We start from the raw sequence: 26,921 nt of genomic DNA, 5'->3' as shown, positions 1-26,921 counted from the left end.
ACATTGATATCGATGCATGGTGTGTGTGGGTGTGAGAGAGAGTGTGTGCGCGGATTAGCTGGTTATCTGTGTGTGTGTGTGTGTGTGTGTGGTGAGAGAAAAAGAGAGAAGGTGAGGGTGGGCCAATGGACAGAAGGATGATGGGGATGGATTCGGGTTGCAGGTTTACACTGGTCGGCCTGCCAGCGGATGGCGGAGGTCTAGTGCCACCCCGTAATCTCCCACTGCCCTCGTCCTTATCCCCTGGGTCGCGTCAGTCCCGCGGGGCGGGTCCCCATCTGCCTGCTGACTATTTAAAGAGATCACCGGCCGCTCCAGTCCCGTTGCAGTCCCTCTCGGTTCTCCTGCCAGCCTCTCAGCCTCTCCCGTGGGACAACACAGCCACACCTTCCTCGCCGGCCATGGACCCAGAGAATCCCAAACCAGGTAAGAAAGTGGCCGGAGAGAGATTCGCACAACTTCCTAACTCAAATGGTAAAGGTGCCTGTCCGGGTGTCCCCGTCTGTTGACACTCGCTCGAGCCCAATCTCTGCAAATAAACTTATCTTTCTCTAAAGTTGATCTCCATCCTTCGACATAATAAAACATCTCGATCAATTTTCAAACCAATGTATTTCATACGAGTTTTATATATATTTATATGTACCTCCTCTGTGATTATAGATGATCTATTCCCCGTAAAAGTATATCCAAATGTTATCTTTTTCGCTGTACAGATTCACCACCGTCCCCCTCGTTCATCTACCTTCGTCTCCCCTCTCCTCCCATTCTTCCTCTCCCCATTTCTCCACCGTATTCCCTCCGCTCATACTCCCCCCGTTCTCCCTCTCCCCGTTCTCTCTCCCGGTTCGCTCCCCCCTCCGTTCTCCTCCTCTCCGTTTTTTTTCTCTCTCTCTCTATCCCTCTCCGCTCTCTCTCTCTCCGCGCTCTCTCTATCCCCTCCGCTCTCTCTCGCTCTCTCTATCCCTCTCCGTGCTCTCTCTATCCCCTCCGCTCCCTCTCTATCCTCCCTCCGCTCTTTCTCTCTCTCTCTATCCCTCTCCGCTCTCTCTCTCTCTCTCTATCCCCCTCCGCTCCCTCTCTATCCCCCTTCCGCTCTCTCTATCCCCCTCCGTTCTCTCTCCATCCCTCTCCGATCTCTCTCTCTATCCTCCTCCGTTCTCTTCCCTCCTCCGTTCTCCTCCCCCTCCGTTCTTTCTCTCTTTCCTTCCTCCGTTTCCTCTCTATTCCCCTTCCATCCCTCCGTTGTCTCTCTAACCCCCACTCCGTTCTCTATCTTCCCCATTTCTCTCCTCCTCCCTCCCACCATCGCTCTCTCTCCCTCCCTCTCCCTTCCCCTCTCCAGTGACTGATCTGTGTGGGGGAATCCCGCTGCTTTTAAATTTACATTTAGACATACACCCTGATCACAGGCATTTCGGCCCACGAACCCGTGCCGGCTAATTTACAGCCAATAAACCTACAGCGGTGGAAGAACATCCACACTCCTTCCAGACAGCGCCGGATTCGAACTCTCGTCGCTGGCGGTTTATTAGCGTTGCGCTCACCGTGCCAATTACTCTCTCCTCTGGCCTCTCCCTGTGCAGTTCCCGACGGGGAGCCAACGGACCTGACGGTGGAGGATGTGACCAGCACTTCACTGACTCTGAACTGGAACACTCCCAAGCACATTGGCACCAGTGGTTTGGCTGGATACCTAGTGGAATATTGCAAGGACAACAGTGAGTGATGGCTCTTGAACCCTGGGTGGATCAGACAACAGATCTCCCCGAGCTGGGCTGAGAGTGACAGGGTATGGCGGGAGGAGGAGGAGGTGTGTTCAGGGGTCAATCTGGTGTGGGGTGTCTGGGTGTGGAGAGGAGGGAGCCAGTTTGGGTATTGGGGGAGCAGGGGTTGGACTGGGTGTGGGCGGTCGAGTCAATCTGGTGTGAGGGGAGTCTCACTGGGTGCAGGGGATTGGACTGGATGCGGGGGATCTGTGTGATGGGGTCAGGGATCAGTCACGATGTAGTGGGACAGTCTGGGTATAGGGGTTGGTCTGAGTGTTAGAAGTTATGGGTCAGTCTGAATGTGTCGGGGGGGGGGGGGGTGTCAGTCTGACTTTTAAGAATCAGGGGTGACTGTTGGAGGCCAGGCAGTGTTGGGAGTTAGGAATCAGTCTGGATGTAGTGGGTCATTTTGAGTGTTTTGGGGACAATGGTCAGTCTGGGTGAAAGGTGGTCAGTCTGGTGTAGGGTGGTCAGTCTGGGTGTAGGGAACAGACTAGTTGAAGATTAGGGTTCATTATGGTGTCAGTCTGAGTATTGGGGGTCAGGGATCAGTCTGGGTGTTGGAGGGTCAGTGTGGGTGCAGGAATCAGACAAGTTAGGGGCCAGGGTTGCATCAGTGTGTAGGGAGACTTTAGTGATTGGACAGCATGGGGGTGGGGCCCTCCTGGATATAGGGCTCTGTCTGGTCTTGATGGTTGGGAGGTGGTTTGGGTATTGGGGGTGAGGGGTCAGATAGTGTGCAATGTCAGTCTGAAGGTGGATTGGACTTCTCGGCATCAGTGAGTCACACTGGAGGGGTCAGGGGCCAGCCTGGGTGCTGGTTTGGCTGTTGGGGGTGGAGGGGGGAGGATCAGTCGGTGTGGGATCAGTTTAGGTATGGAGAGGGGCAAATAGGAGGATGACATCCCTTTGGAATCGTCTGTGTCATCCTAGTTCCAGGTGGGTCAGGTTTAGTCAGACGAGAGGTGGCGCTGGGCTGAGGCACTTTCTACAGACATTGCAGGACACAGGAGACTCCTGAAACATGAAACTGATTTTGTACTTCAGGTCCACAGTGAGTGCAAAAGATTAAAGGTATCGTGCTCTGTTTTCAGCAGGTGGACAAATTGAGTTAAAGAAAAAAGTCTGCAGTACTACCCCTCCTCCCTCACCACCTATCGGGGCCCCAAATAATCCTTCCAAGTGAGGCAACCCTTCATCTGTGAATTTTCAGGGGACATTTACAGCTCCTGTTGTGGCCTCCTCTGCATCAAAGAGACTGGATGCTGACTGGGAGATCATTACCTTGAGCACCTTCACTCTGTCCGCTGCAACAGTAAGGAGTCCCATTAGCCAACCATTTCAAATCCTCACACCATTCCTACACCGACATGTCTATCCATGGTTTCGTGCACTGGCAAGTTGAGGCTACTAGTAGACTGTATTCAGTCTGGTCACTTTCCAACCAGATGGCATTATCATCAACTCCAGTTTCCATTAAACCTCTCTCCCCGAGTTCTTCTCTTTCCCTGTTTCCTTTCTTCCAGCTCTCCCCACCATTCCCTTCCTTCTTCTATCAGAGGGCTACCCCTTTTTTTGGTCCTCGGCCCACTCCCCTATCATATTTCAGCTTTTTACTCTTCTATCCTCCTTTACTTATGCCTGTGCACCTCCCCCTACCCCTTCCACTCCTCGTGCACCTTTTTATTCAGGGCCCGAAACGTTGGTGACCATATCAATGCTGCGCAATCTGCTGAGTTTCTCCAGCGCTTTTATGCACAAACTGAGATCTGGAGCTGTTGTGTGTCTGCTCCTGCTCTCATGATCCCAGCACTGGGCTGTGGTTATGTCCTAGTACTGGCCTCCAGACCTGACCCCGTGATGTCAGCACTGAGCTCCAGACTTATCCCGTTATTTCCAGCATTGAGCTCCGGACGTGTCCCATTATTCCCAACACTGGGTTCCGGTCTTGTCCCGTGATCCCAGCAATGGGCTCCAGACCTGTCCTGTGATCCCTACACTGGATTCTGGACCTGTCCCATGATCCCAGTGATGGGCTCCGGACCTGTCCCATGATTCCAGGGCTGAGCTCCAGACCTGTCCCGTGATCTCAGGCTGAGCTCCAGACCTGTCCTGTTATCCCACAACTGAGGTCCAGACTTGTCCCGTGATCTCAGTTGACTGACATTGTAATAAATAATTTGGTGTCTGCAAAATGGATTATTATGGTCAGGAATCGCCACAAACAAGTCCTGTATTTTTGCCTCAAGATCGCAGCTGATATAAGATTTATTCTGCTTTTTTGTGGGGAATTTTCTACCCTGGCAAGAGATACTGGTGAAGGAATTGTAACCAGACAGATTGGTTGGGCTCTGAACTCAGCTCGCTGAAATTCCTCACTGGAGAAAGCGGAGGCATAGGGAGTAGAGGAGCAGAATGGATCAATGACTAACACTGGTTGCAAGTCCTTCAGTCTCAGATCTGATTATTTCTGAGATTTGTCTAAGATTTCCTGCTTCTGGCTCGTTCCTCATATTCCTTGAAGAAAGTCTTTGTTCCAGAAGGGAAAAATAGGCCTGAAACTTCGGCAATATATCTTTGCTTTTTATGGACTGGCTGAATTCATCCAGCATTTTGGTGTGTTTGATGCTGACATGTTGAGGACGGGGAATTTACAAGTAGCCTCAACACGAGGCCATGGACACATGTATTAGTGTGGTAATGGGGTGTGGAATTGAAGTGGTTGGCCACTGGGAGGTCCTTGCTGTTTCAGCAGACAGAACAAAGATGCTCAACAAAACCATTTTACTGTTCCTTTGTGCCCCCTCCCCTCCTTTGTCAATTTGCCTGAAGTGTAGGGAGGTACTGGGTCTGTTTCCCCTGGAGGTTAAGAAAGGACATGATTGAGCCGTGAATTGGGTATGGATGGGGTCAACTGCAGAAAACTATTCCCTTATTAGATCAAACTGGAGAACATAGATAGAGGTACATAGTTATAAACACTGATAGCATTTAAAAATTACGCTTGAATTCCTGAAGCACGGAAGATCATGGGCAGATGGGATTAATGCAGATGGGCGCCCACTGGCCAGCATGGATGTAATGGGCAGAACAGCCTGTTTCTATGCTGTGCGACTCTCTGACAGCCCACCACAAGCCCGGCTTTGCTGCGATGTCAGCAGTGATGTTCCTGAGCCACGTGCTGTGAGAGACATTGTAGTGACCTCTCTTCTGTTTACTCCTGGTATGCCACGAGCTCCTGCAGTGACTGACTCAAAGTAACTATCTGCAGACCATGACTTAAATATTGTCCATGTTTGACCTGATGTCATGACAATTTCATGGTGCCTGGATTTGGTACTAAGCAACCTCTCCAGTGTTGATCTTATGACTGAGATTTGAAGCCTATTCAAGAGCGAACCGCTTTGAAATGGATCAAGAATGGAATTGTGCCACGTGATGACGTGGGGTTATACTGCAAATCCCTACTCTCCTTGAAAAAGTTGAAAGAAAGAGTCAAAATAAGTTAGCAAAACTTAAGAAAAATAGAAGAAAGAAGTATCGGAAGATGCAAAACATTTTAAAATGGCACCAAAGAAAGAAAAGCCAGTCGTTACAGTACAAGAAACTGAGCAAGAATGAGATCGAGGTAAGGACGAATGGCTGACCTTGAGGAAGGATCTAGGAGCTGTTCATAAGGTACTGTCCAGGGGAGATAAGCCAGGAGCTGGGGAGACCTTGGAATCTGCAGTACAGGGTCTCTCCAGATAATAGCCACCCGACTCGGGTGAAGATGTGACTCTGTGCATGTGTGACTCCACAAAAAAAAACCAGAGGCAACTTTTAAAAATAAAACAAGCAGACGCCCAGCTCCAGTGAGCACAAATACGAACAGTAAGGACAGGAGTTTTTGTTTACTCAAAGTCCCAAGACCAAGCAGCTGGAGAAAATTAAAGAATCATTTATTTCTGCAGCAGAAATGAAAAAAAAAATACATGGAATCTTCCCAACAAGATAGGAAGTTTATAATGGCAGAAATAAAAAGATATGGAGAGATTGTAGCTGAAAACAAGACTTTTACGGAGAAAGTTGAGAAAAAAAAATTGAAATTCAAGGCATCAAGGAGCAAATGAAATTGGTACGAGCAGAAGCAGCTGCAATAAAAGATCAGTTAATGCTGAAAAGAGACATTTTAGAGAACTTCAGTTGAAGAAACAACAGATTATTGGACTTAAAGAAGGTGATGAAGGACAAGAAATTACAAAGTTTTCACAGCGTTGGATTCCACAGTCTTTGGGAGTGTCTGAATTTCAAGGAGACATTGAAATTGAGAGAGCGCATAGAGCATCGAGACCAAAGCCACAGCCGGACCAGAAGCCGCACCCGATACTAGTCAGATTTCTTCAATATGAAATACAAGAGAAGATTTTAGAGCTGGCGGTGAAGCAAGCAAAAGAACGACAGTAACCAATCATTTATTTATATTGGAAATAAGATTTTTTTATATCCTGATATAAGTTTTGAGTTGTTGAAAAAGAGGAAAGAATTCAATGCAGTTAAAATGTGTTATGGAAGAAAGGTTATGCCTTTGTCTTAAGATATCCGGCAGTTTTGAAGGTCTTTGTTCCAGAAGGGAAAAATAGGTTTTTCACGGAACCTAATAAAGCTGATTCATAGCCTGAAAAAAACAAGATACTTGCATGTATTATCAGATGGAAAATATTTTGTTGTAATTGGGGGGAAAAAGTAATACTTCGAGAGTTTAAATGGGGAAGAGGGTTTAACCTTTACAAGATCTATATATTAAAAGATCTATGAGAGAATTCGAATCTATGATAAAAATAGAATATTGTTTGATATATCGAGTGAGTGAGTGGGGACCATGAGCCTCACCACTGTGAAGTCATGTGCATGAATATGATTTGGATCACATCCTGAATAGATCATGGGAATAGAGACGTAATGGGATCATGCACCTTGGGGGGTTCTTCTCTAGTTCTTATTTCTATCTTTTCTTATTTTATGCCTGGATTGACTACGATTATTGTAATATATGATGTTAATTTAATGGGAGTGAGAGGTGTGGGAAAGAGATGATCGATGGACAGAAGATTTAATATTGGTACTTAATGGCAGGAAAATTGAATTTTATTAGTATTAATATCAATAGAATTCAGAATCCAATAAAATGGAAAAAAATGTTAAATTACATGAAGAAGATTAAAATAGATACAGCTTTTTTGGCAGGAATGAATTTAAAAAGAGATTGGATTGGATCTGTATTGGCTTCTTCATTTAATTCCAAGGCCAGAGAAGTAGCTATATTAATAAATAAACGTTTACCAATCAAAACTATAGATAAAGCAGGGAGATATGTAATGATTAATTTTCAAATTTATCCAGAATATTGGACATTGATGAATATATATGCACCAAATGTGGATGATGGGAAATTTATACAAGATATTTTTAAGAAATTATCAAGTACCCATGGGAAAATAATAATGGGTGGAGATTTTAATTTCACTTTTGATTCAAAACTAGATCGATCAGGTGGAAATATTGTTAAAAATAAAGTAGTTGAAATCGTGACAGGTTTAATGAATGAGATGAGACTTGTTGATAGTTGGAGGAAAATTCATCCTAATGATTGGGACTATTCTTTTTATTCTTTTAGACACAAGACATATTCATATATTGATATGTTTTTAGTTTCTACACAATTACAAGCTCTAGTTCAGAAGATTGAATATCAAGAATATTATTGGAAAGAGGAATTAAGAAATATAAAATAGCTAAGATGATGTTAAAGCAGAATCCATTTATTTCTTTTACTGGTACAATAACGTGATAAAGAGGATAAAAGATTGCTTCTGAGGTTCTTTTTCTTGACTTTGGAACAAATGTAAGAGAATTTCAATACACCAAACTATTTTTTCATACTATCATCTTAAATCATATTTAAAAAATAAATTAGGTGCAAATTTTAGACTTCTGGAACAGAGCCCATTTGAGTATTTAATAATTCATACATTTATTGAGAAATTCATTACTAATATGTATATACAATTACAAGACACAATGCAGTAAAAAGAAATATTTAAGTGTAAAAATGGGAAAAATATTTAAATATACAAATTCATGATGAGGCCTGGTCAAGATTGTTCCAGGAAAGTGCAACCAATACAATTAATTTTAGTTATCAAATGGTACAATATAATTTTTTACACCAATTATACTACACTCTGTATCAATTACATGGACTTCATTCAAATTGTTCTGATAAATGTTTCAGATGTAACAAAGAAACAGGAACCTTATTACAAGCAGTTTGGTCTTGTGAAAAAGTGGGAAAACCTTGGGAAGACTTGAATATATAATTGGGACAAATTATGAAGATTCAGATACCAAAAGATTCCAGAATATTTTTGCTTGGTGAATTATATGGCACTGATACTAAATTGAAGTTAGACAAATATCAACAAAATTTTTTGAGTGTAGCAATAACGGTGGCAGTAACATGGAAGTCAGATAATTTTATAAGGTTAGATAGATGGCGTACGGAAATTCAAAATTGTTCAAAAGATTACTTATAATTTAAGGTTTATATGATTTGGAAACCATATATGGATTTCATCAGTAAGAGTCTATCCACATCGTCCATAACACCCGCTCATCCCAATTAATATGTACAGGATAGAATAATATGTTAGGAATATATGAATAGTGAATGACAAATAAATTCAGGTGTATTCTCTTTTTTCTCTTTCTTTGGGGATGGGCAGGGAGGGGGATAAAAAAATTAAAAATGTATATAAAATTTTGTATCATTTTCATTACATTGTATTGGTATATGATGAAGAATTTATATGTACATATTGATGGAAATTAAAAATAAAATTTTCAAAAAAAGAATGGAATTGTGACTAATTTCAAGATGTTGGATTTTAGAATACTGGGGTTTATGCCGGAGTCACGTCATGCAGCTCACACAGGTCAACTTTGGTAACAGAGAATTAGATTCTCTGTCATACAGCAGGAAAATGGGATCTTCAACTCAACTTGTCCATGCCAATCAAGTGGCCTACCTCAGCTACTTCTAATCGCCTGCCTTTAGAACATAAAACATTACAGCACAGGCACTTCAGCTCACAATCTACGCATATAAACCTACTCAACAATCCAAACTTTCGGAACCTCTCACCCATAACCCTATATTTTTCTTGATTCCACGTGCCTGTGTAAGAGTCTTTTAAATGTCCCTGTTGTACCAGCCTCTACCACCACCCCTGGCAATGCATTCCAAGCACCCACTGCTCTCTGTGTATAGAAAAAAAATTATCCATGACAGTTCTACTAAATTTTCCTCCCCTCATTTTATACAGATGTCGTCTGGTATTTACTACTGTCACTCCTGGAAAAAGTTGCTGGCTGTCTGTCCTCTCTATGCCTCTCATAATGTAGACCTCTACTAAATCACCTCTAATCCTTCCTCACTCCTAACTCTGTTAACCTTGCCTCCTAAGATGTGTTCTCCAATCCAGGCAACATCCAGGTAAATCTCCTCTGCCCCCAATCCAAAGCTTCCACATCCTTCCTGTAATGAGGCGATCAGAACCGAACACAATATTCCAAATGTGATCAAAGTCGAGTTTTATAGAGCTGCAACATTACCTCATGGCTCTTGAACTCAATCCCTTGACTAATGAAGGCCAGCATGATGCCTATCAACCTGTGTGGCAATTTGCCCCATATCCCTCCAAATCTTTCCTGTCCATGGAGCTTCTCTTTGGATTCCAGCCCAGGTGAAAGTAGTCGTAATTCCAAATATCTTTTAAAGGCGATAATTGTACCTGCCTCTACCATTCTCTCCACTAGCTTGTTCCACGCACCCTCTCTGTGGAAAAGCTTGCCCCAAGGTGCTTTTGAAATCTTTTCTCTATCACCTTAAACTTATGGCCCCTAGTTTTAGACTTTCATACCCTATGAAAGTGACTATTTATCTATCTATGACCCTAGCTATCTATGTTTTCTTCTTAGAAGGCAGAGAGGGGATTTGATTGAGGTATTTAAAATTATTAAGGGTATAGTTAGAGTTGACATGGAAAGGCTCTTTCCTTAAAGAAAGGGATAGATATAAATGAGAGAACATGAGTTGAGAGTTAGGGGGCAAAAGTTTAGAGGAAATATGAGGGGGGACATCTTTTCTCAGAGAGCGGTGGGTGTGTGGATCGAGCTTTCAGACAAAATGGCAGAGGCAGGCTCGATATTACCATTTAAGGAGAATCCCAAATACATGCACACAACCTATTAACTTTCCAATCCTATCTCTCTTTGGGTCTTAAGAGGAAACCTGTGCATCCAGAGGAAACCCTCGCAGGTCACGGGGAGAACGTACAAACTCCTTACAGGTCACGGGGAGAACGTACAAACTCCTTACAGGTCACGGGGAGAACGTACAAACTCCTTACAGGTCACGGGGAGAACGTACAAACTCCTTACAGGTCACGGGGAGAACGTACAAACTCCTTACAGGTCACGGGGAGAACGTACAAACTCCTTACAGACAATGGTGGATTTGAACCCAGGACAGTGACATTATAATAGCGTTGCGCTAACCACTACACTAACCCTGAGACCCGGATCATCTGAATGCACTGAGAGAGCCCCTAATACCCTTTCTCCTAACAGCTGAAGTGTGTAGTGAGCTTCTACAAGGTTTGATTCCATGTAATTCCCACCTGCCAGATGTGAACTTTGACACTGGTAACAAGACACCGAGTTTTCCCAAACGCAGGCGGCTGCTAGTTTCCATCGCATTCCTCAGATGCGCAGCTGAGATGATCCTTTTAATTCCTACATTTCTTTTCCCAGCTGAAACCTGGATCCCGGCCAACAAGGTAATGACCACAAAAACCATCCTGGTGATCAAGAACCTCACGGAAGGAGACCGGTTGAGGGTCCGGGTTAAGGCGGTCCATGGTAGCGGTGGGACTGCCACCGCTACCCTCCCTGACCCGGTTCTCATCAAGCAGCCGATCGGTAAGTCGGGGGTTAATGCAGGAGAGAGTCAGAGCTTTTGGCTAATCTATGGGATCTGGAGGTGAGGGGGTTGGGCACCAGGAAGGTATCACGTTTCCCCTACACCCTGTCAGAGTGATGGTGACAAATGGAGCAAAATTCCTCAGCAGATTCCTGAGTCAGGGAGAATGTGGCATATCAGCTTGCCAAAATAGCAGCTGGATCAGCAGAATATTTAAATGTTCTCGGCAGGATTTCCGTGTCATCCTGACGTGACCGGCCCCCTCAACCATTCAATGAAGGGCCTCCTGGACTGAGTTTTACTGTTCTGAATGCTGATTAGGGTCTGGTTTCTGGAGGGCTTGTCAAAGATACAGCAGGGAAGCAGGCCCTTCAGCCACACCCACCACTTTACACCCACTGATGTTTTACTCTCCTCGTGCTCCCCTCAACCCTCCCCCTTCAGATTCTACTCCCTGCCTATGAATGAGGAGAAAATTACTGGAGCCAATTAACCTCCCAGCTTGGGATGTGGGTGGTGACACAGAAGTCGCTGGGGGAATGTCCAAGAGAGCATCCGTGGTCAGGATCGAACCGGGCTCCCCGGGGCAGTGAGCTCCAGCCACTGTGATGCCCTTCTTGTGCAACTCCCCAACCGTACCCACTGCCTGAGTCACTCACACACACCACGGTGTGCAGAGTTGGCTGCTCACATCCTCAGTCCTTGGACGGAATCAAACTGAATTGTTTGCTGCACCACATGCGGAGACACAACAGTGAACAGAAACGTTGTTTTGTGTGCTATCCAGGTAAGTCAACCCATATTGGAATACTAAAACTTTTGCAATAGTGAAATCACAGAGAAAATGTTCAGTTAAAACCATGCAGGAGCCGCACCATTTCACTGATTGTAGGTCTGCTCAAGATTCGGATAACAGCAAGAACGAAAGAATCCTTGCATCAATTGCATCCGGTACTCCCACTGTGGCCTTCTCTACATTGGAGACTGGGAGATCGCTTCGCTAAGCACCTTCGCTCCATCCGCACCAGTGACAGGGATCTCACAGTGGCCAACCATTTCAGTTCTGTGCCCCACTCCTGTGCTGACCTGTCTGCCCACGGCCTCATATACTGCCAAACCAAGACCACCTGCACATTGGAGGAGAAACACCTCATTTTCTGTCGTGGCTCTCTCCAGCTGGATGGCATTAATATTGACTTCTCCAGTTTCTGCTAGCCTACTTTGTTCTTCCTCTCTCTTCTCCATTCATCTTTTCTCCAGGTCTCAAACCCCTCCCCTCTCCGTTCAGAGCCATCCCCCCTCCCCCTGTTTGCTGGTGTGCTATCCCTCTCTTATCCACCTATTACCTCCTGCCTGTGGGACTGTGCTCCTACCTCTCCCCCCCCCCACCATTTTGTTTGGGTGCCTCCCTACATTTTGTCCATACGCTGATGAAGGACTCAATCCCGAAACATTGGTTATATATCTTTATTTTTGCTACATAAAGGACACTGTTTGACCTGCTGAGTTTCTCCAGCATTGTTTTCACTTCAACCACGGTGTCTGCAGAATTTCGTGTTTAACTTGCATCCGGTGGGGCATGCTTTCAAACTCGTGTATCTTCTGTGCGATGGGAGGGGGGAGAAGAGTGGGATGGCCCCTTTAGCATGTTGGCCTTGTGCAGGATTGACCCAATACCTTCACTCAACCTCAACAGTCTGGCCCACATCACACATTAGGCACGTGTGGGGAATCTTGCAGGAACGCTCACATTTTGTAACTTTGTTCACCCACTTTGTTTGTCGGGATCCTTGAGAATCTGAAAGTTTGCTGCCAATTGATTGGAAAGAGAATTTCTTTTCTCTTCCTGCCCGAACTGTTCTTGAGAGGTGGGGCTGGGGAATAGGGAGGTGGGGGGGAATGATACAAACAGCGCGTAACGAGCAGCAATAGACAATGAACCAGACAGTGTTTAATTTTAAAATACTATTTTTATTTCTTACTCTTAAACTATAGTCTTAACTCTTATGCTATCCTTAACATTAAATCTATCCCCAACCATGCACAGGTGTCACATGTCGCATGCGTGTGTGTGTGTGTGTGTGTGTGTGTGTGTGTGTGTGTGTGTGCGTGTGTGTGTGTATTTGTGTGTGTGTGTGTTTGTGTGTGTGTGTTTGTGTGTGTGTGTTTGTGTGTTTGTGAGTGTGTGTGTATTTGTATGTGTGTATGTGTTTGTATGTGTGTGTGTGTTTGTGTGTGTGTGTTTGTGTGTGTGTGTTTGTATGTGTGTGTGTATTTGTGTGTGTGTGTTTGTGTGTGTGTTTGTGTGTGTGTGTTTGTATGTGTGTGTTTGTGTGTGTGTGTTTGTATGTGTGTGTGTATTTGTGTGTGTGTGTGTTTGTGTGTGTGTGTTTGTGTGTGTGTGTTTGTGAGTGTGTGTGTGTATTTGTATGTGTGTATGTGTTTGTATGTGTGTGTGTGTTTGTGTGTGTGTGTGTTTGTGTGTGTGTTTGTGTGTGTTTGTATGTGTGTGTGTATTTGTGTGTGTGTGTATTTGTGTGTGTGTGTGTGTTTGTGTGTGTGTGTTTGTGTGTGTGTGTTTGTATGTGTGTGTATTTGTGTGTGTGTGTGTTTGTGTGTTTGTGTGTGTGTGTGTGCATGTGTGTGTGCATGTGTGTGTGCATGTGTGTGTGTGTTTGTGTGTGTGTGTTTGTGTGTGTGTGTTTGAGTGTGTGTGTATTTGTATGTGTGTATGTGTTTGTATGTGTGTGTGTGTGTTTGTGTGTGTGTTTGTATGTGTGTGTGTATTTGTGTGTGTGTTTGTATGTGTGTGTGTATTTGTGTGTGTGTGTGTGTTTGTGTGTGTGTGTTTGTGTGTGTGTGTTTGTATGTGTGTGTGTATTTGTGTGTGTGTGTTTGTGTGTGTGTGTTTGTGTGTGTGCATGTGTGTGTGTGTGTGTGTGTGTGTGAGTGTGTGCATGTGTGTGTGTGTGTGTGTGTGTGTGTGTGTGTGTGTGTGTGTGTGTGTGTGCGCGCGGGCGTTAAACCCAGACCATTACAGTCCATACCAAAGTCAAGAAAGTTACTTCAAAGTTCACTTTTACAGATTCAGTGTTGAAGTGTAGACCTTTGAAACGTGATGCCCGGATTAATGTTGAACTGATGGGAGACTGGAGTTGTGTCTGCTACAGACTCACGAATTCTTCTTGCTTTGCCCTTGAAGAAATGTCCATCCACACGAGCAGTGGTCACTACACTTCTGGTCCTTATGTAGGTGAGACTTGAACTAGGCGGCCTCCACAAAGCTTCCAAGACCCTGGTACCTGTCTCTCCAAGTGATCTCCACTGTTAGTCACACTCAAAATGAAGCATCTTGCTTCCCGCAAAGACCCTCCTGGCACAGGTCAATCCACCGAAAAGGCCCAGTCATTCACAGAGCTTTGCTCTGAATTCCACAAATATGGTTTCAAACAGCTGCTTTCTCTCCAGCAGCCAGAATGGTTCTCTCTCTGCAAAATCGAATTCTGGAACAGACTGTGATAAACCTTCCCTCCATTCTGTCGCTGGGCTGAGACTTGTGTGAAATGTTAAATGTTAACTGTGACCATTCAGTTCCTCGGGTCTATACTATCCCTTACAGTAATAATCCCATTTTACTAAAACAGGAGCTCGTAATAGAGGCCGCTACTGTTGAAGGTGTTCCCACAGGTCCTTTTGGGGAGGGTCAGAGACCCAGAGACAATGGTCTGAGGGAGGATCCATTGAGTGATAAACTTTTTTTTCTCCAAAAATAAACTTTATTCACCATAAATTATTTACAAAAAAACAGTTGGAAGACTTTTCACATCCTTAGTGGGATATCCATATATTTCCATCAATCTTTATTGTTACCTTTGTTCTCCATTTAGCACCATTGTGGTTGCTTGTATTGTTTGAAGGTTTTCCCCTTGGCCCCTCAATGCCTGATAACAGAAAGACTTGAGATTGTGGTCCTACCCCCAAAACACTCTCATGTTGGCTGCACCAAGCCTCAGTACATCCCTCAGCACGTACTCCTGTAGACTAGAATGCGCCAATCAACTGCATTCCCTCACCAAAATCTCGGCGTGCTGGAAGACCAACAAGTTTCAAGCAGACCACAGGGTGTCTCTCACCGAGTTGATGGTCTTCCAACAGTTCTGGATGCCCTTTCACTGCGTGTGTCATGAACCTGTCAAGTCGACCAGTGCAGAGACAGGGCCTTTGACTCATCAGCCCATCTTCACCAATCCTGTTGGTCTTCCAGGAGATGGTGCTCCCATACATCCAATTCCCCCACCTTTTCGGGGGGGGGGGTACGTCATGGAGACCTCTGGAGACTTTGGGGTCGAGTGCAGTACTCAAAAATGCTGGAGAAACTCACTAAGTCATTCAGCACTGGCTGCCAGCATTTCAGGGCTGAGCCCTTTGTCAAGGTATGAGTTAAAAACAGGCAGGTGTCTAAATAAATAGGTGTGGGGGGGGGGAAGGAGAGGAGAAGAGGGAGGCAGGGGCAGGGGAAGAAACACAGGCTAACAGGTTGGAGGTCGTGGGTGGATACTGGTGGGAGGGTTGAAGGGAATAAAGCTGAGGTGATAGGGAGAGGGGGATGGAGAAGGAGGGGAAGAGGGTGGGAAGCTGGAGAAAAGACAGAGAGATGGGGAAAGAGAGTCTCCGAATACTCCAGTGTCTGTGTATAGTTATTGAGCACCCTTCGGCCCACTGTATCCATGGCGACCATCAAGTACCCATGTACATTAATCCCATTTACCAGCACTTGGCTCAAAGCTTTGGCGATCGAAGTGGTCATCCTGAAACCTCACTGGTTGTGAGTCTCTATCTCCTCTCCTCCTCCAATCTCCAACTACAGTCTCCCTGAAAACATTTTTCCTCCGCCCCCCTCTGTATACCCTGCCCTAAATCTTTGCTCTCCAGTTTTGCACATCTTGGGGCATATAAACACACTCCATTCTTCCTTTTACATTTTTCTTGCAGTTCCTCCCAAAATCCGTCTACCCCGCAAACTCCGGGAAACGTTCATTCGGAAAGTTGGCCAGAAGTTGAACCTGTCAATACCGATCCACGTGAGTAACTGGTAATCATTGTGAGGGCTCCATCCATCGTCTGCATGTATCGATTTAATTGATCCTGAGCTAGATTTAGGGCAGCATGGTTACCGCAACGCTGCTAAAAGTGCCAGCGAATTGGGTTCGAATCAAATGCTGTCTATTAGGAGTTTGCACGTTCTCCCCTGTCCATGTGGGTTTCCTCCAGGTGCTCCGGTTTCCTCCCATGTTCCAAAGACGTATGAGTTTAGAAGGTTAATTGGTCACTTGTATTTGAGCAGTGCGAGCTTGTGGGCCGGAAGGAGCTGTTACTGTGCTGTATCTATAAATTTGAAACATTAATTGTTTCATAAAGATAACTCCATTGGAAAGCTTGCAGAAGGTAAATCCTCCTGGTCCAAGACCTCTGTAATAGAAAATGAACACTTTTACCCCCTGAGTTTCTGGTGAAGATAGGATAGACCACACTGCCCCACCTCATATCGCTCTCCAAGTCATTGTGGAGTCAGGCAAGAACTGTCAGATGGCTTTATAAAAAAAGCTTGGGACATCCGGGAATTTCAAAAGTCCAACAAAGTTACAGTTTCACACAATTTTTTAGGTCCGAAATAACCTGTGTAAATCCTGTTCCCAGCTAATAGCCAACCATTCAATGTGCATAGAGCATGGAACAGTACAGCACACCCTGCAGCCTGTGTGATTGTATCAGGTATGGCGTCCAAGTTAAACTAAATCTCTGCCACTTGCACCATGATCTTCATCCTACATTTTCACATGTCTATACAGAAGCCTCTTAGACGCCACAACCATTTAGAATAGTACAGCCCTTCTGTGTCTGTGCCAACCATGATTCCCAAATTAAACTAAAACTTTGCTTCTATATTTGCTTTCATCATTACCTCTGGCAGCCGTTCCTGGCAACCACCACTGTGTGTGTGTGTGTGTGTGAAAAATAAACACTTGACCTGCACATCTCCTCCAAACAGTTCCTCCTCTCACCTTAAACACATGCCCTCGACATTTTGTATGCTGGGGAAAATATGTGGGATCCTTTCACCGTGACAGAAGTGAATGCGTAGGAGCCTCTCACCGTTATGGGAGTGTGTGTGTAGGAGCCTCTCACCGTTATGGGAGTGAGTGTGTGTATGAGTCTTTCACCGTGACGGGAGTGATTGTGTGCGAGCCTCTCACCGTGACGGGAGTGAGAGGAAGGGACAGGTCAGTGTGGCAGGGGGTTGTGGTTCAGTGTTGGGGTGTGTCAGGTCGGGGTGCGGTGTGAGGGTTCGATGTGGAGGAGAGGGTTCGGTATGGGATCGAGCGTGCAGGTCTGTTTGAGGGAGAGGAGAGGGATCATTGTAGGGGGTGAGGGAAAGGAGTCAGTGGGGGAGGTGTGAAGGAGGAGGAGAGGGATCGGTTTGGGGGATGGATGGGCGTGGGGTCGGTGTTGAGAGTCCTTTGTTTGCTCAGGTCCATATTAGAGTTGCTGTGTATTTGAGCGGGTCCTGTGCTTGAACAGGTCTTGTGTTTGAACAGGTTCTATGTTTGGGCAGGTCCTGTGCTTGAGTGGGTCCTATGTTTGAGCGGGTCCTGGGTTTGAGCGGGTCCTGTGTTTGAGCGGATCCTGGGTTTGAGCGGGTCCTGGGTTTGAGCAGGTCCTGGGTTTGAGTGGGTCCTGAGTTTGAGTGGGTCCTATGTTTGAGCGGGTCCTGAGTATGTGTGCTCTGGTTGTGTGGGAGTAACTGCATTGAAGCAGGCCGTTGTTTGGGAAGTGTGCTGGTGTCCCAAGGGTTGGACCATGATTGATGGAATAATTCCTTCACTCACAAACACAGAAACAGGCAGTCCCTTGACCTGCCCCCCTCCCCCACTCAGTGCGATCCTGGACAGCCTTCTCCAGTCTCAGCCCTTCGTCCGTGCCTGGTCTTTGTGTGAGTGTGAGCCTCGGAGTAGACCATGTGCAGTCTTCCTGCACGTGAAGCATTGAGCAGTCGCAGCCGTCCACCTCCAGTGCCCGGGAACTCCGCTCTCCTTCCCCATTGACAGAAACTGTGTTTCTCTCCAACTCCAGGGCAATATGAAATCCTCCATCATCTGGACTAAAGATGACCAGCCTGTGCCAGCGGACCGGGTGAACATCTGTAACACTTCCACAGACACTATCCTGTTTATCAGATCATTGGAGAGGAAAGACTCTGGCAAGTACAAGCTCCTTGCCCAGGCGGACACTGCTGTGGATGAAGTGGTCATCAACATCCAGGTCGTGGGTAGGCACCCACATTTCTTCCTGATCGTGTCTTTGTATGTTTCTGAGATAGATTCAGTGAGACTAGAAGTCGAGGCCTTTTGGCCCAACTTATCCATGCTGACCAAAATGTCCCACTCACACTTGTCTCGCCTGCCTGGGTTTGGCCCATATTCCTCTAAGCCCATCCTATCCATGCATCCGTCGAAATGTCCCTCCCACTCTAGTCCCACCTGTGAAGGAGTTGAGTCTATGGTCAGATCAGCCATGATCTTAGTGAGTGGTGGAGCAGGTTCAGCAGGTCAGATGGCCAACTAGGGTCATAAAGAGAGCTTTTGGGATGTTGGCCTTCATAAATGATAGTGTGCAAACTCCACACAGACAGCAATGCCCGAGGTAAATCTGCACCCCCTCCAAAGCCAGCAATGAGGTGACCAGAAGTAAACGCCACAGAACACAACATACTGTTAAGTAGAATGATCTTCAGGTGATGTGATTGCAGTGCAATACACAAGCTCACAGCTTGACGAAGGACTCACAGGTCTGAAATGTTCTTTACCCTTTATTTCCTTTAGATGCTGCGAGTCCTGCTGTGTTTCTCCAGCACTTTTGCTTCTGGCACAGAATTCTTGTGTTTTTAGGTCTTCTTGTCCTATTTACTATTGTTGATTACATCAGTGGTGCTCTGCAGGTGGTGTCAAGGATTACTAAATCAGAAAGGCATAGTAGCACCTACACATTCTAAGGAGGGTGGGGGTGGGAGGCAAGGCTACCAGCCCTCATCTTAACAACGCTATATAGGAGGACAATTGAGCGGGTCCTACCTGGCTGCATCTTTGTGTGGTAGCTGCAAAGCATCGGGCTGGAAGTCAATACAAAGGATCCTCAAAATGGCCGTGAAGATCCCTTTCCTTTATTAACATCTACCGGGAACAAAGAACATTGGAATTTACAGCACAGTACAGTCCCTTCAGCCCACGGTGTTGTGCAGACCTCAGCTAATCTGGCTGTGGACTCCATTCCCCATAACCCTTAATCCCTCTACTATGCAAAAATCTACCCATTTGTATCTTAAATATATGTAATGGTAATATTTTATTGTCGTACACATTGTACAGTGTACATATGCACCAAAATTCTTTTTGGCTGCAGCTGAACAGTATTTTGCAAAACAAAACAATATGATACATTAAATTAAATTGAAACAATAAGTACATAAGAGAGAAAGATAATAAATATTCAGTTATCCTAGTGTAAATATAAGTGACTTTACAATAGTGCAGACAATCCTTTTGTTCAAGAGTCTAATAGCTCTAAAATGTTGGAAATAAACTGTTCTTGAACCTAGAAGTGGTAGTCTTCACCTTTCTGTACCTTCTACCCAAAGGTAGCAGTGAGAAGAGGTTTTAATCAAGGTGATGGGGATCCTCAATGATGTTCAAGGCAGCGCCTTTCATAGATATCTGCAGTGGATGGGAGGTCAGGGCCTCTGATGGACCTGGCTATGATTGCTGCTTTCAGCATCCTTCTGTGTTCATGAGCACTCGAATTACCCAACCATGAGGCGGTCTCTGCTGCTTTCTTTCTTAATCTCTGTCCTAAATCTACTCCCCCTGAAAAAAAACTTAATTCTCCAAAAAAAAATGTTCCCCAGCAAAACAAAACTCCTGTTGGTGGTCAGGGAAAGGGTTCAAACGCTCTTGTGGTCGAAGATTTGGTGGTAGGTGTTCCACGGGTGTGTCAAAGGTGGTCCACAGGTGTGTTGTGGGGTGGTCCCTGGCTGTATTGCAGATGGTCCTTGGTCGGGTTACAGGTGGTTGGCTAGTTTGTTCTTGGGGGCCCACTGGTTTATTATCGGGTATCCATAGGATTGTTGTAGGTTGTCTGTGGATGTGTTGTAGGTGTCTATGGGTTTGCAGTAGGTGGTCTGCTGGTGCCTTGTCGGGGGTCAGCGGGTGTTTTATAGGGGTTCCATGGGTTTATTGCAAATGGGTCCTGGGGTGTGGTGAGGATGGTCCTTAGGTTTGTTTAGGTGGTCACTGGATTTGTTTTGGTAGTCTGTGTTAAGAAATATTTAAGGCAGTCTGTGGGTCAAAAAAAAATTGAGAATAATGGACCCCTCTGTAGTCTCTGGTCCTCTCAACATTTAATTACTCCAACAGATTTGACAGGAACCACTCTCTCCTGTCATCCAAGGTGTTACTGTAGATTATGTGTGGTTGGGGCAGTAGGCCTGATGCAGTCAATATGTTTTTCTTGCAGAGAAACCCGCTCCTCCACAGACTCTGAAGTTGGGCAATGTATGGGGATTCAACGTGTCCCTGGAGTGGCAGCCCCCCAAGGACAACGGGAACACCGAGATCAGTGGCTACACGGTCCAGAAATCGGACAAAAAGACGGGGGTGAGTGGCCAGGGTGTTCGTGTAGCTTTACCTTAACTGGCCACGGATACGGTTGGTGCGAATGTCCGACCTTTACTCTTATGGCCACCGTCGCCTCATTCCCAGAAGCCAGGGAGATTTGGTTTTACCTGTCAGCCATTTGGAATCAGTCGTTGATGACCGCCCTGTTGCCTCAGTGCAGGAGGTTCTCGTCCTGCTCATGGGACCTGTGTCTATGATGGAGGCCGATCGTGAGGGGTACCTGTACTGTGATGGCCACAATATACCTGAAACAGAGAGAAGAGCTCTTCTGTAAGTGGTCTGGCAAGTCATTTCTAACCTTCATACAGCAGCAGGACAAGAGCACAGTTATAATGGTAATGAGTTCATAGTCATACACATTGTACAGTGTACACATGCACTGAAATTCCTATTGATGCAACTGGACAGATACTTTTCAAAAAAACCAACAATGGGGCGGCCAAACTGCAGCTCATAAGCCACATGTGGCTCTTTGACATTTAACGTGCAGCTTGCAGAAATAGGTTTGGTGGAGGAGATACCAGTACTCCCGAAGCTGCCCCAGGACACTCAGAATCCCTGCAGCCAAACCATGGGATCATGGGATGGTCACAGCCTGGGCAGCGTGAGAAGGAGAGGGAAGACAGAGTAGGCACTGGAGGAGCAGCCCCTGTAGAGGAGTAGAGCAAGCATTGTGCACCAGAATCAGGTTCTTCTTGCTTGGGCTGGGCCACACTGCAGTAGAGCACCACCGATGTGTGGCGTGCGGTAGGAGAGTCGAGCAAAGATGAGGGTCCTCTGTGGGGAGCAGCCGCAGAAGTCGGGAAGCCTGGGCTCTGATGAGGCATAGGCCTGCCCCTGAAGGCATAGTCTGTCCAGCCACTCTGGCAAGGGGAAGGAAGATGTCAGAGACTTGGAGGAAAGGCTGGAGCTAGCAGCAGCTGTGAAGGTCCTGTCAGTGGCCATGGGCAAGCCTTTGCCCCTCTGGATGGAGAATCAAAACCGGGCAGCACAAACATTAGACCGCTCCATATCCACCTTCTGCTCCCAGAAGCCGCTCCATCCCACCGATGACTGGGAAGATGGGAGTGGAGAGTGGGATGGGGAGGAGCAGAGCTGTGGGCCCCCTGGCCATGCCCTGCTGCAGGAAGCTGCTTTGCATCAGGTCGCTTCCTGGATCATGCCCTCGGCTGTAATCGTGCAGGTATCTGCAGAGACTTGTGGCAGCAGCATTCCCAAAGAGAACACATCAGGAATAGGAGCAGGAGTCGTCCATCCAGCCTGTTGAGCCTGATCCTATATTCAGCAAGATCACAGCTGATCTGGCTATGGGCCCACCTTTCACCCAGAACCTTTCATTTCCCTAAGATGCAAACATCTATCTTACTGCATCTGAAGTATATTTAATGAGGCAGCTTCTACTGAATGGTGTAACCAGGAGAGGTCCAAGAGTCCGCTAGCTGTTGGAAAGGATCTGTTCTTGAACCTACCCCTGGTCTTCAGGCTTCTGTAGTTTCTGCCCGAAGGTAGCAGTGAGAAGTGAAAATGATAGAGAATAGTGTTACAGTGAAAAGATCAGTTAGTACCCAGCAAGGGCAAAATGAGATCACTGTTGTGGGATTCATTCAGGAGCCTGATGGCTGTGGGGAGGAAACTCTTTAAACCAGTGTGTGATTTTACACTCTTGTACCTTCTCTTCGATGGGAGGAGGGAGAAGAGAATGTATCTGGAGTGAGATGGGTTCTTTATTATGTGGGTGTTTCCCCAGGCAGCAGGTGTGACGGAGGGGAGGGAGTTTGCATGATGTGCTGAGCAGTATTCACCACCTCCTGTAGCTTCCTTGAGTTTGAGCAGAGCAGCTCCTGTACCATCCAGCAAGTATGGGTCCAATTGACGAGAGTCGACCAAAATGTCCCACCTACACTTGTCTCATCTGCCTATCTTTGGCCCCTCTCCCCCTATCCATGGGTCTGTCCAAATGTTTCTTCACCGTGTTGACTGTTGTGCAAATGTGGTTGGTCACTGGAAATGTCGACTCCCAGGAACTGAAACAGAGATGGGTCTGAGGACCAGAATGGGAATTGCTCTGCCCAAATTGTAACACCCAGGACTGGAGCAACATGAACACAACAGTCCAGAGTTTCGCAGGAGAGCCTCATGCTCCTGGTGCTCAGTCCCCCGACTGCATCCCCCATTCATGTGACCATGGGAACATGGGACTTTCTAATCGTGATCATGAACTTCGTGACATCTGCTGGCCTTGACCTTCCCCATCAAGCATGGGTACACCAAAGAGAAGAGAAATGAGATCGGAAGCTGTGGATAGAAAGATATGCCACAGTTCTGTTGTCTTAACAACCTCCAGTGTAAGATGCCAATGTGGTACATTGTTAGTGCAAGAACATATTTGTACAAATGCAACTTGCCGTTCCACCGGCTTCTGAGACTAGACCACTGTCTTTTGTGAACTGCATAGAATTATCCCCCAGGTGCTCCAATGTCCTCCCACATCCCAAAGGTGTATGGATTGGTAGGTTATTTTGCCACTCTAAGTGATTCCTAATGTAGGTGGGGCAGGAAGGATCCGGTGGATTTGGAGAGGATGCAGAAGTGGATGCCGCCAGGATGGAGGGTACACTTGACAAGAAGAGATTGGAGACACTCAGTTTGTTTTCTCAGTAGCGTTGGGGAACTGAGGGGAGACTTGATAGAAGTTTCAATGAAGTTCTCAGAGGCACTGATAGAGTAGACAGTGAAAGAGTGGCCAGTAGCCTTGCCCTCCTCAACCTTCTTAGGAAGTGTAGGTGCTACAGCATGTTCCTGATTAATGAGCAGATGTTATGGGACTAGGTTAGGTTGTTCTTTAAATGGACACCAAGCAACTTTATGCCACCCACTCTCTCTACAACAGAGCCATTGATACCCGTACATTATTCAGTGTATTATTCATAAATATTTTTATTTAAAGTGCACGAAAAGTAAGGCAGTGTCTTTGGTTCATTGATTATTCAGGAACCTGATGGCAGCGGGGAAGAAGCTGTCCTTGTGTTGCTGAGTGCTCGTCTTTAGGCTCCTGTACCTTTTTCCCGATGGTAGCTGAGTGAAGAGGGCATGGCCTGAGGATAGAGGCTGCTTTTTTAAGACACCACCTCATGTAGACGTCCTCGATGGGGAGAAGTCTGGAGCCTGTGATGTCGCAGGCTGAGTTAATAACCTTCTGGGATTTTTTTTCTTTTCCTGAGAGTTGACGCCTCCATGCCAGGCAGTGAAGCAACCAGCCAGAATGGGATACCTGTAGAGGTTTTCGAGAGTCTTCATTGACATCCCGAATCTCCTCAAACACCTCACAAAGTATAGGCGCTGGTGAGCTTTATTTGTGATTGCCATTGACATGGAGGCTCCAGGACAGATCCTTGACAGCCAGGAATTTGAAGTTCTTGACTCTTCACTACTGAGCCCTTGATGAAGACTGGGTCGTGTTCCCCTGACTTCCTCCTGGTCCACAATCATCTCCTAGGTTTTGCTAATGTTGAGCACAAGGTTGTTGGTGTGACACCATTCAATGAGCTGATCTATCTCCCTCCTGTACGCTTCCTCATCACCTTTTGTGATTCAGCCGTGATTTGTAGTGTTCAACACGCCAGACTTATCCTCACTAAAACAATGAAAATCTCTCCATTTAACTCACGGTTTATTCACCCTTACTGCACACCCATCCTTGATGGCACAGCAAATAGAGCTGTTGCCCCATGGGACCTGTGTTTGATCCCAACCTCCTGCACTGTCTGCATGGAGTTTGTATGCTCTCCCTATGATCATATGGGTTCCCATTCCCTACTACCCTAATGTTGTGGTTTCCTCCTGCAACCCAAAGTTGGGCAGGTAGGTTGGTTGCTGTAAATTTTCACTGGTGTGAATGGCAGCAGCAGGGGAAACTGATAATCAGGGATAGTACCCGTACAACGTGTTGACAAGATCTGTACAGGGCAGCAGAGAGACTGCAGTTAGGGTGCCGTGAGCAGTTCTGGTTACCCAGCGTTCGGAAGAACATCTATACACGGGTAAAAACACATAGAAATGATGGAAGAACTCAGCAGGTCTTGAAGCATCCATGGGGGTAAAGAAATATTACTGATGTTTCGGGCCTGAGCCCTTCTTCAAGGAATAAGCAAAAAGCAGAAAGGCACCTGAAATAAAGACTGGATGTGGGAGAAGTCTAGAGTCCAGACCCTGGAAGGGGTGCAGAGGAGATTCAGCAGGTTGTTGCTGGGACTGCAGGGGTGGGGTTGTAGATAGAGGTTGGATTGACAAGGTGTAGAAGACAGTGCTGATCTTATGGAGGTTTTGTCAAATCATGGTAGAGTGAATGCTCACTGTATTTTTCTCAGTGTAAATTATTTTATAATTGGAGGGCGTAGATTTAAGGAGAGATGGGAGACCTGAGGGGGAACTTTTTCACTCAAGAAGGTGGTCCATATCACATGGAAGTCCAGCTCCCCCCTGCTCATCACTCGATGGAGCATGGAGATACACATGGAGAAAATAACATATAATTTAAGAAATAAGTATGATATTTTTCCAAAATATCTAGAGCACTTTGGTGCTTTACAGCCAATAGTTGGTAAAAAAGCAAACACAATACATAAAGACAACAGCAGTGAAGCATCTCAAGGAGTGGAAGTCGATTAGAAAGACTGGCAGGACGCTGAAGTTTTCTAATTACCATTTTTCTGGTTGTCACTTTAATTGTTTAATTTTCAAAGTTTTGGGGGAAGGGAAGGAAATTGTAAACAAGCTGACATGGTGTTTGTACCTGAGAAGTGAATTATTCAGTAAATAAAAATAATTATTTTCAGATGTGATAACTATGTTAATTTTGGAAAGATTGAAAAATTTTCAGTTGGAAAATGCAAAAAGCAGGTGGTCCATATCTGGAGCATCTGTCAGAGGAAGCTCCGGAAATGGGAACAATGATGATACTCAAAGACATTTGGCTGCGCGGTATGACACCCGATGTTGTTACAAGTATAGCACTGGTGATGAGCGGCTCTCTCGTGGGTGGTGACGCCGTCACTGACTGCTCTCTCTCCCCACTTGCTCCTGTTCCCTTGTGCCAGGAATGGTTCACCGTGGTGGAGAAGGTTCGTGCCACCTCCTACATCGTTGCCAACCTGGTGATGGGGAATCACTACAACTTCCGCGTCTTCTCTGAGAACCTGGTTGGACGGAGTGAGACAGCGGCGCTGTGCAAGGACACCGTCTACATCCCTAAACCAAGTATGGGTCGACTCATGGCAGCGGCCTCCAGCCTAGTATGGGCAAAGGGAAACCACCCCCCCCCCCCACTTCCAATTTCCCTAGAGTCAAGCAGGCGCCCAGCTCTCACCTCAGTCTTCTCTGGCCTTCCAAAATGCAACACCTTACGCTCATCTTCATAAAGTCCATCTGATATTTCTCCATATTTCCAGCTGGCCTAGGTCCTATGGTATCCTTTGATGACCTTCCAGACTCTCAAGGGCTTGGTAGAGGGATATGGCTCCTTATGACCACTTGTACCTCAGGACATCACAGCTCAGCTTTAGCTCATAAGTGAGCATCTTGGAAATGGTTCTCCACAGATTGTTGGAGGAACCCAGGACACTGAAGAAGTCAGAATCTGAAGCTCAGGGCAATCAGCTGGAGCTGGGTGAACTCAGCGCGTGAAAGCTGCATCAGTGGGAGAGAAAGAAAGATGATGTTTTGAGGCAAAACTCTTTATTGAAACTGATTAAATGTGGTAGAGGAGTCCGTGGCGAGATGACAGGTGGGAGAGGGGCCCCGTGTGGGATTGGTGAAGCAGGAAGAGGTGGGACACAATAGACTGAGGCAGTGGATTGACAGATGCCAGACAAAGAGAGAGGCAATAACAACCAAGGGGTGAGGTGGAGGAAGATGAGTCACATAAGGAGGGAAGGGTGACTAGAAGATAAAGTCTGCCAGAGCTGGTAACTGTTGAGAAAATAAGAATGGTGATGAATCTCTCTCCCTTTGGCATTGTCCAATCATCTGCCCCTGTCTGTCATGTATCACCTCTCCCAGGTTCAATGATCCCACATGGGGTGGGGGGGGGGGGAACCTCTGTCCCACCCTGTCCTCTTTACAGCAACCTCTCTACCACAATTAACCAGTCTTCATAAAGGGCTTTAGCTTGGAAGGTCATTCGTTCTTTTTCTCCCACTGAGTTCCTCCAGCAGATTGTGTTCAGTGCCACTGATTACTGAAGCACTGGTATCTCTGTTACCTTTCCAGCTCAGGGATTGACACCTCCTGGTATAGGCAACCTCAGGTCGCATTTTGGGAAGGAAATTGTACACCTCATGGTCTACATTTTAAAACATTTATTGCATGACCAGATACAATAAGAACTCGTATCCTCTTCCCTGG

The 26,921-nt window shown here is 46.2% G+C and overlaps 1 protein-coding gene across 2 annotated transcripts in view; it reads left to right on the top strand.

Annotated features, from left to right (window-relative positions):
* Positions 1-304: 304 nt before the first annotated feature.
* The window catches only part of LOC138764870 (myosin-binding protein H-like), a 39,943-nt gene continuing 13,326 nt past the window's right edge, over positions 305-26,921 (top strand). For both annotated transcript variants that reach the window (XM_069941274.1, XM_069941275.1), the window contains exons 1-7: positions 305-426; positions 1,587-1,721; positions 10,623-10,790; positions 15,784-15,872; positions 17,923-18,118; positions 20,359-20,498; positions 25,616-25,775. In XM_069941274.1, the coding sequence (XP_069797375.1) occupies positions 402-426; positions 1,587-1,721; positions 10,623-10,790; positions 15,784-15,872; positions 17,923-18,118; positions 20,359-20,498; positions 25,616-25,775 (913 nt within the window). In that variant the 5' untranslated portion in view covers positions 305-401. The remainder of the gene's footprint in view (positions 427-1,586; positions 1,722-10,622; positions 10,791-15,783; positions 15,873-17,922; positions 18,119-20,358; positions 20,499-25,615; positions 25,776-26,921) is intronic.

The sequence above is a fragment of the Narcine bancroftii genome, chromosome 5 (genome assembly GCF_036971445.1).
Source record: "Narcine bancroftii isolate sNarBan1 chromosome 5, sNarBan1.hap1, whole genome shotgun sequence".
Classification (NCBI taxonomy): Eukaryota; Metazoa; Chordata; class Chondrichthyes; order Torpediniformes; family Narcinidae; genus Narcine; species Narcine bancroftii.
This window is presented reverse-complemented; position numbering and strand designations above follow the sequence as displayed.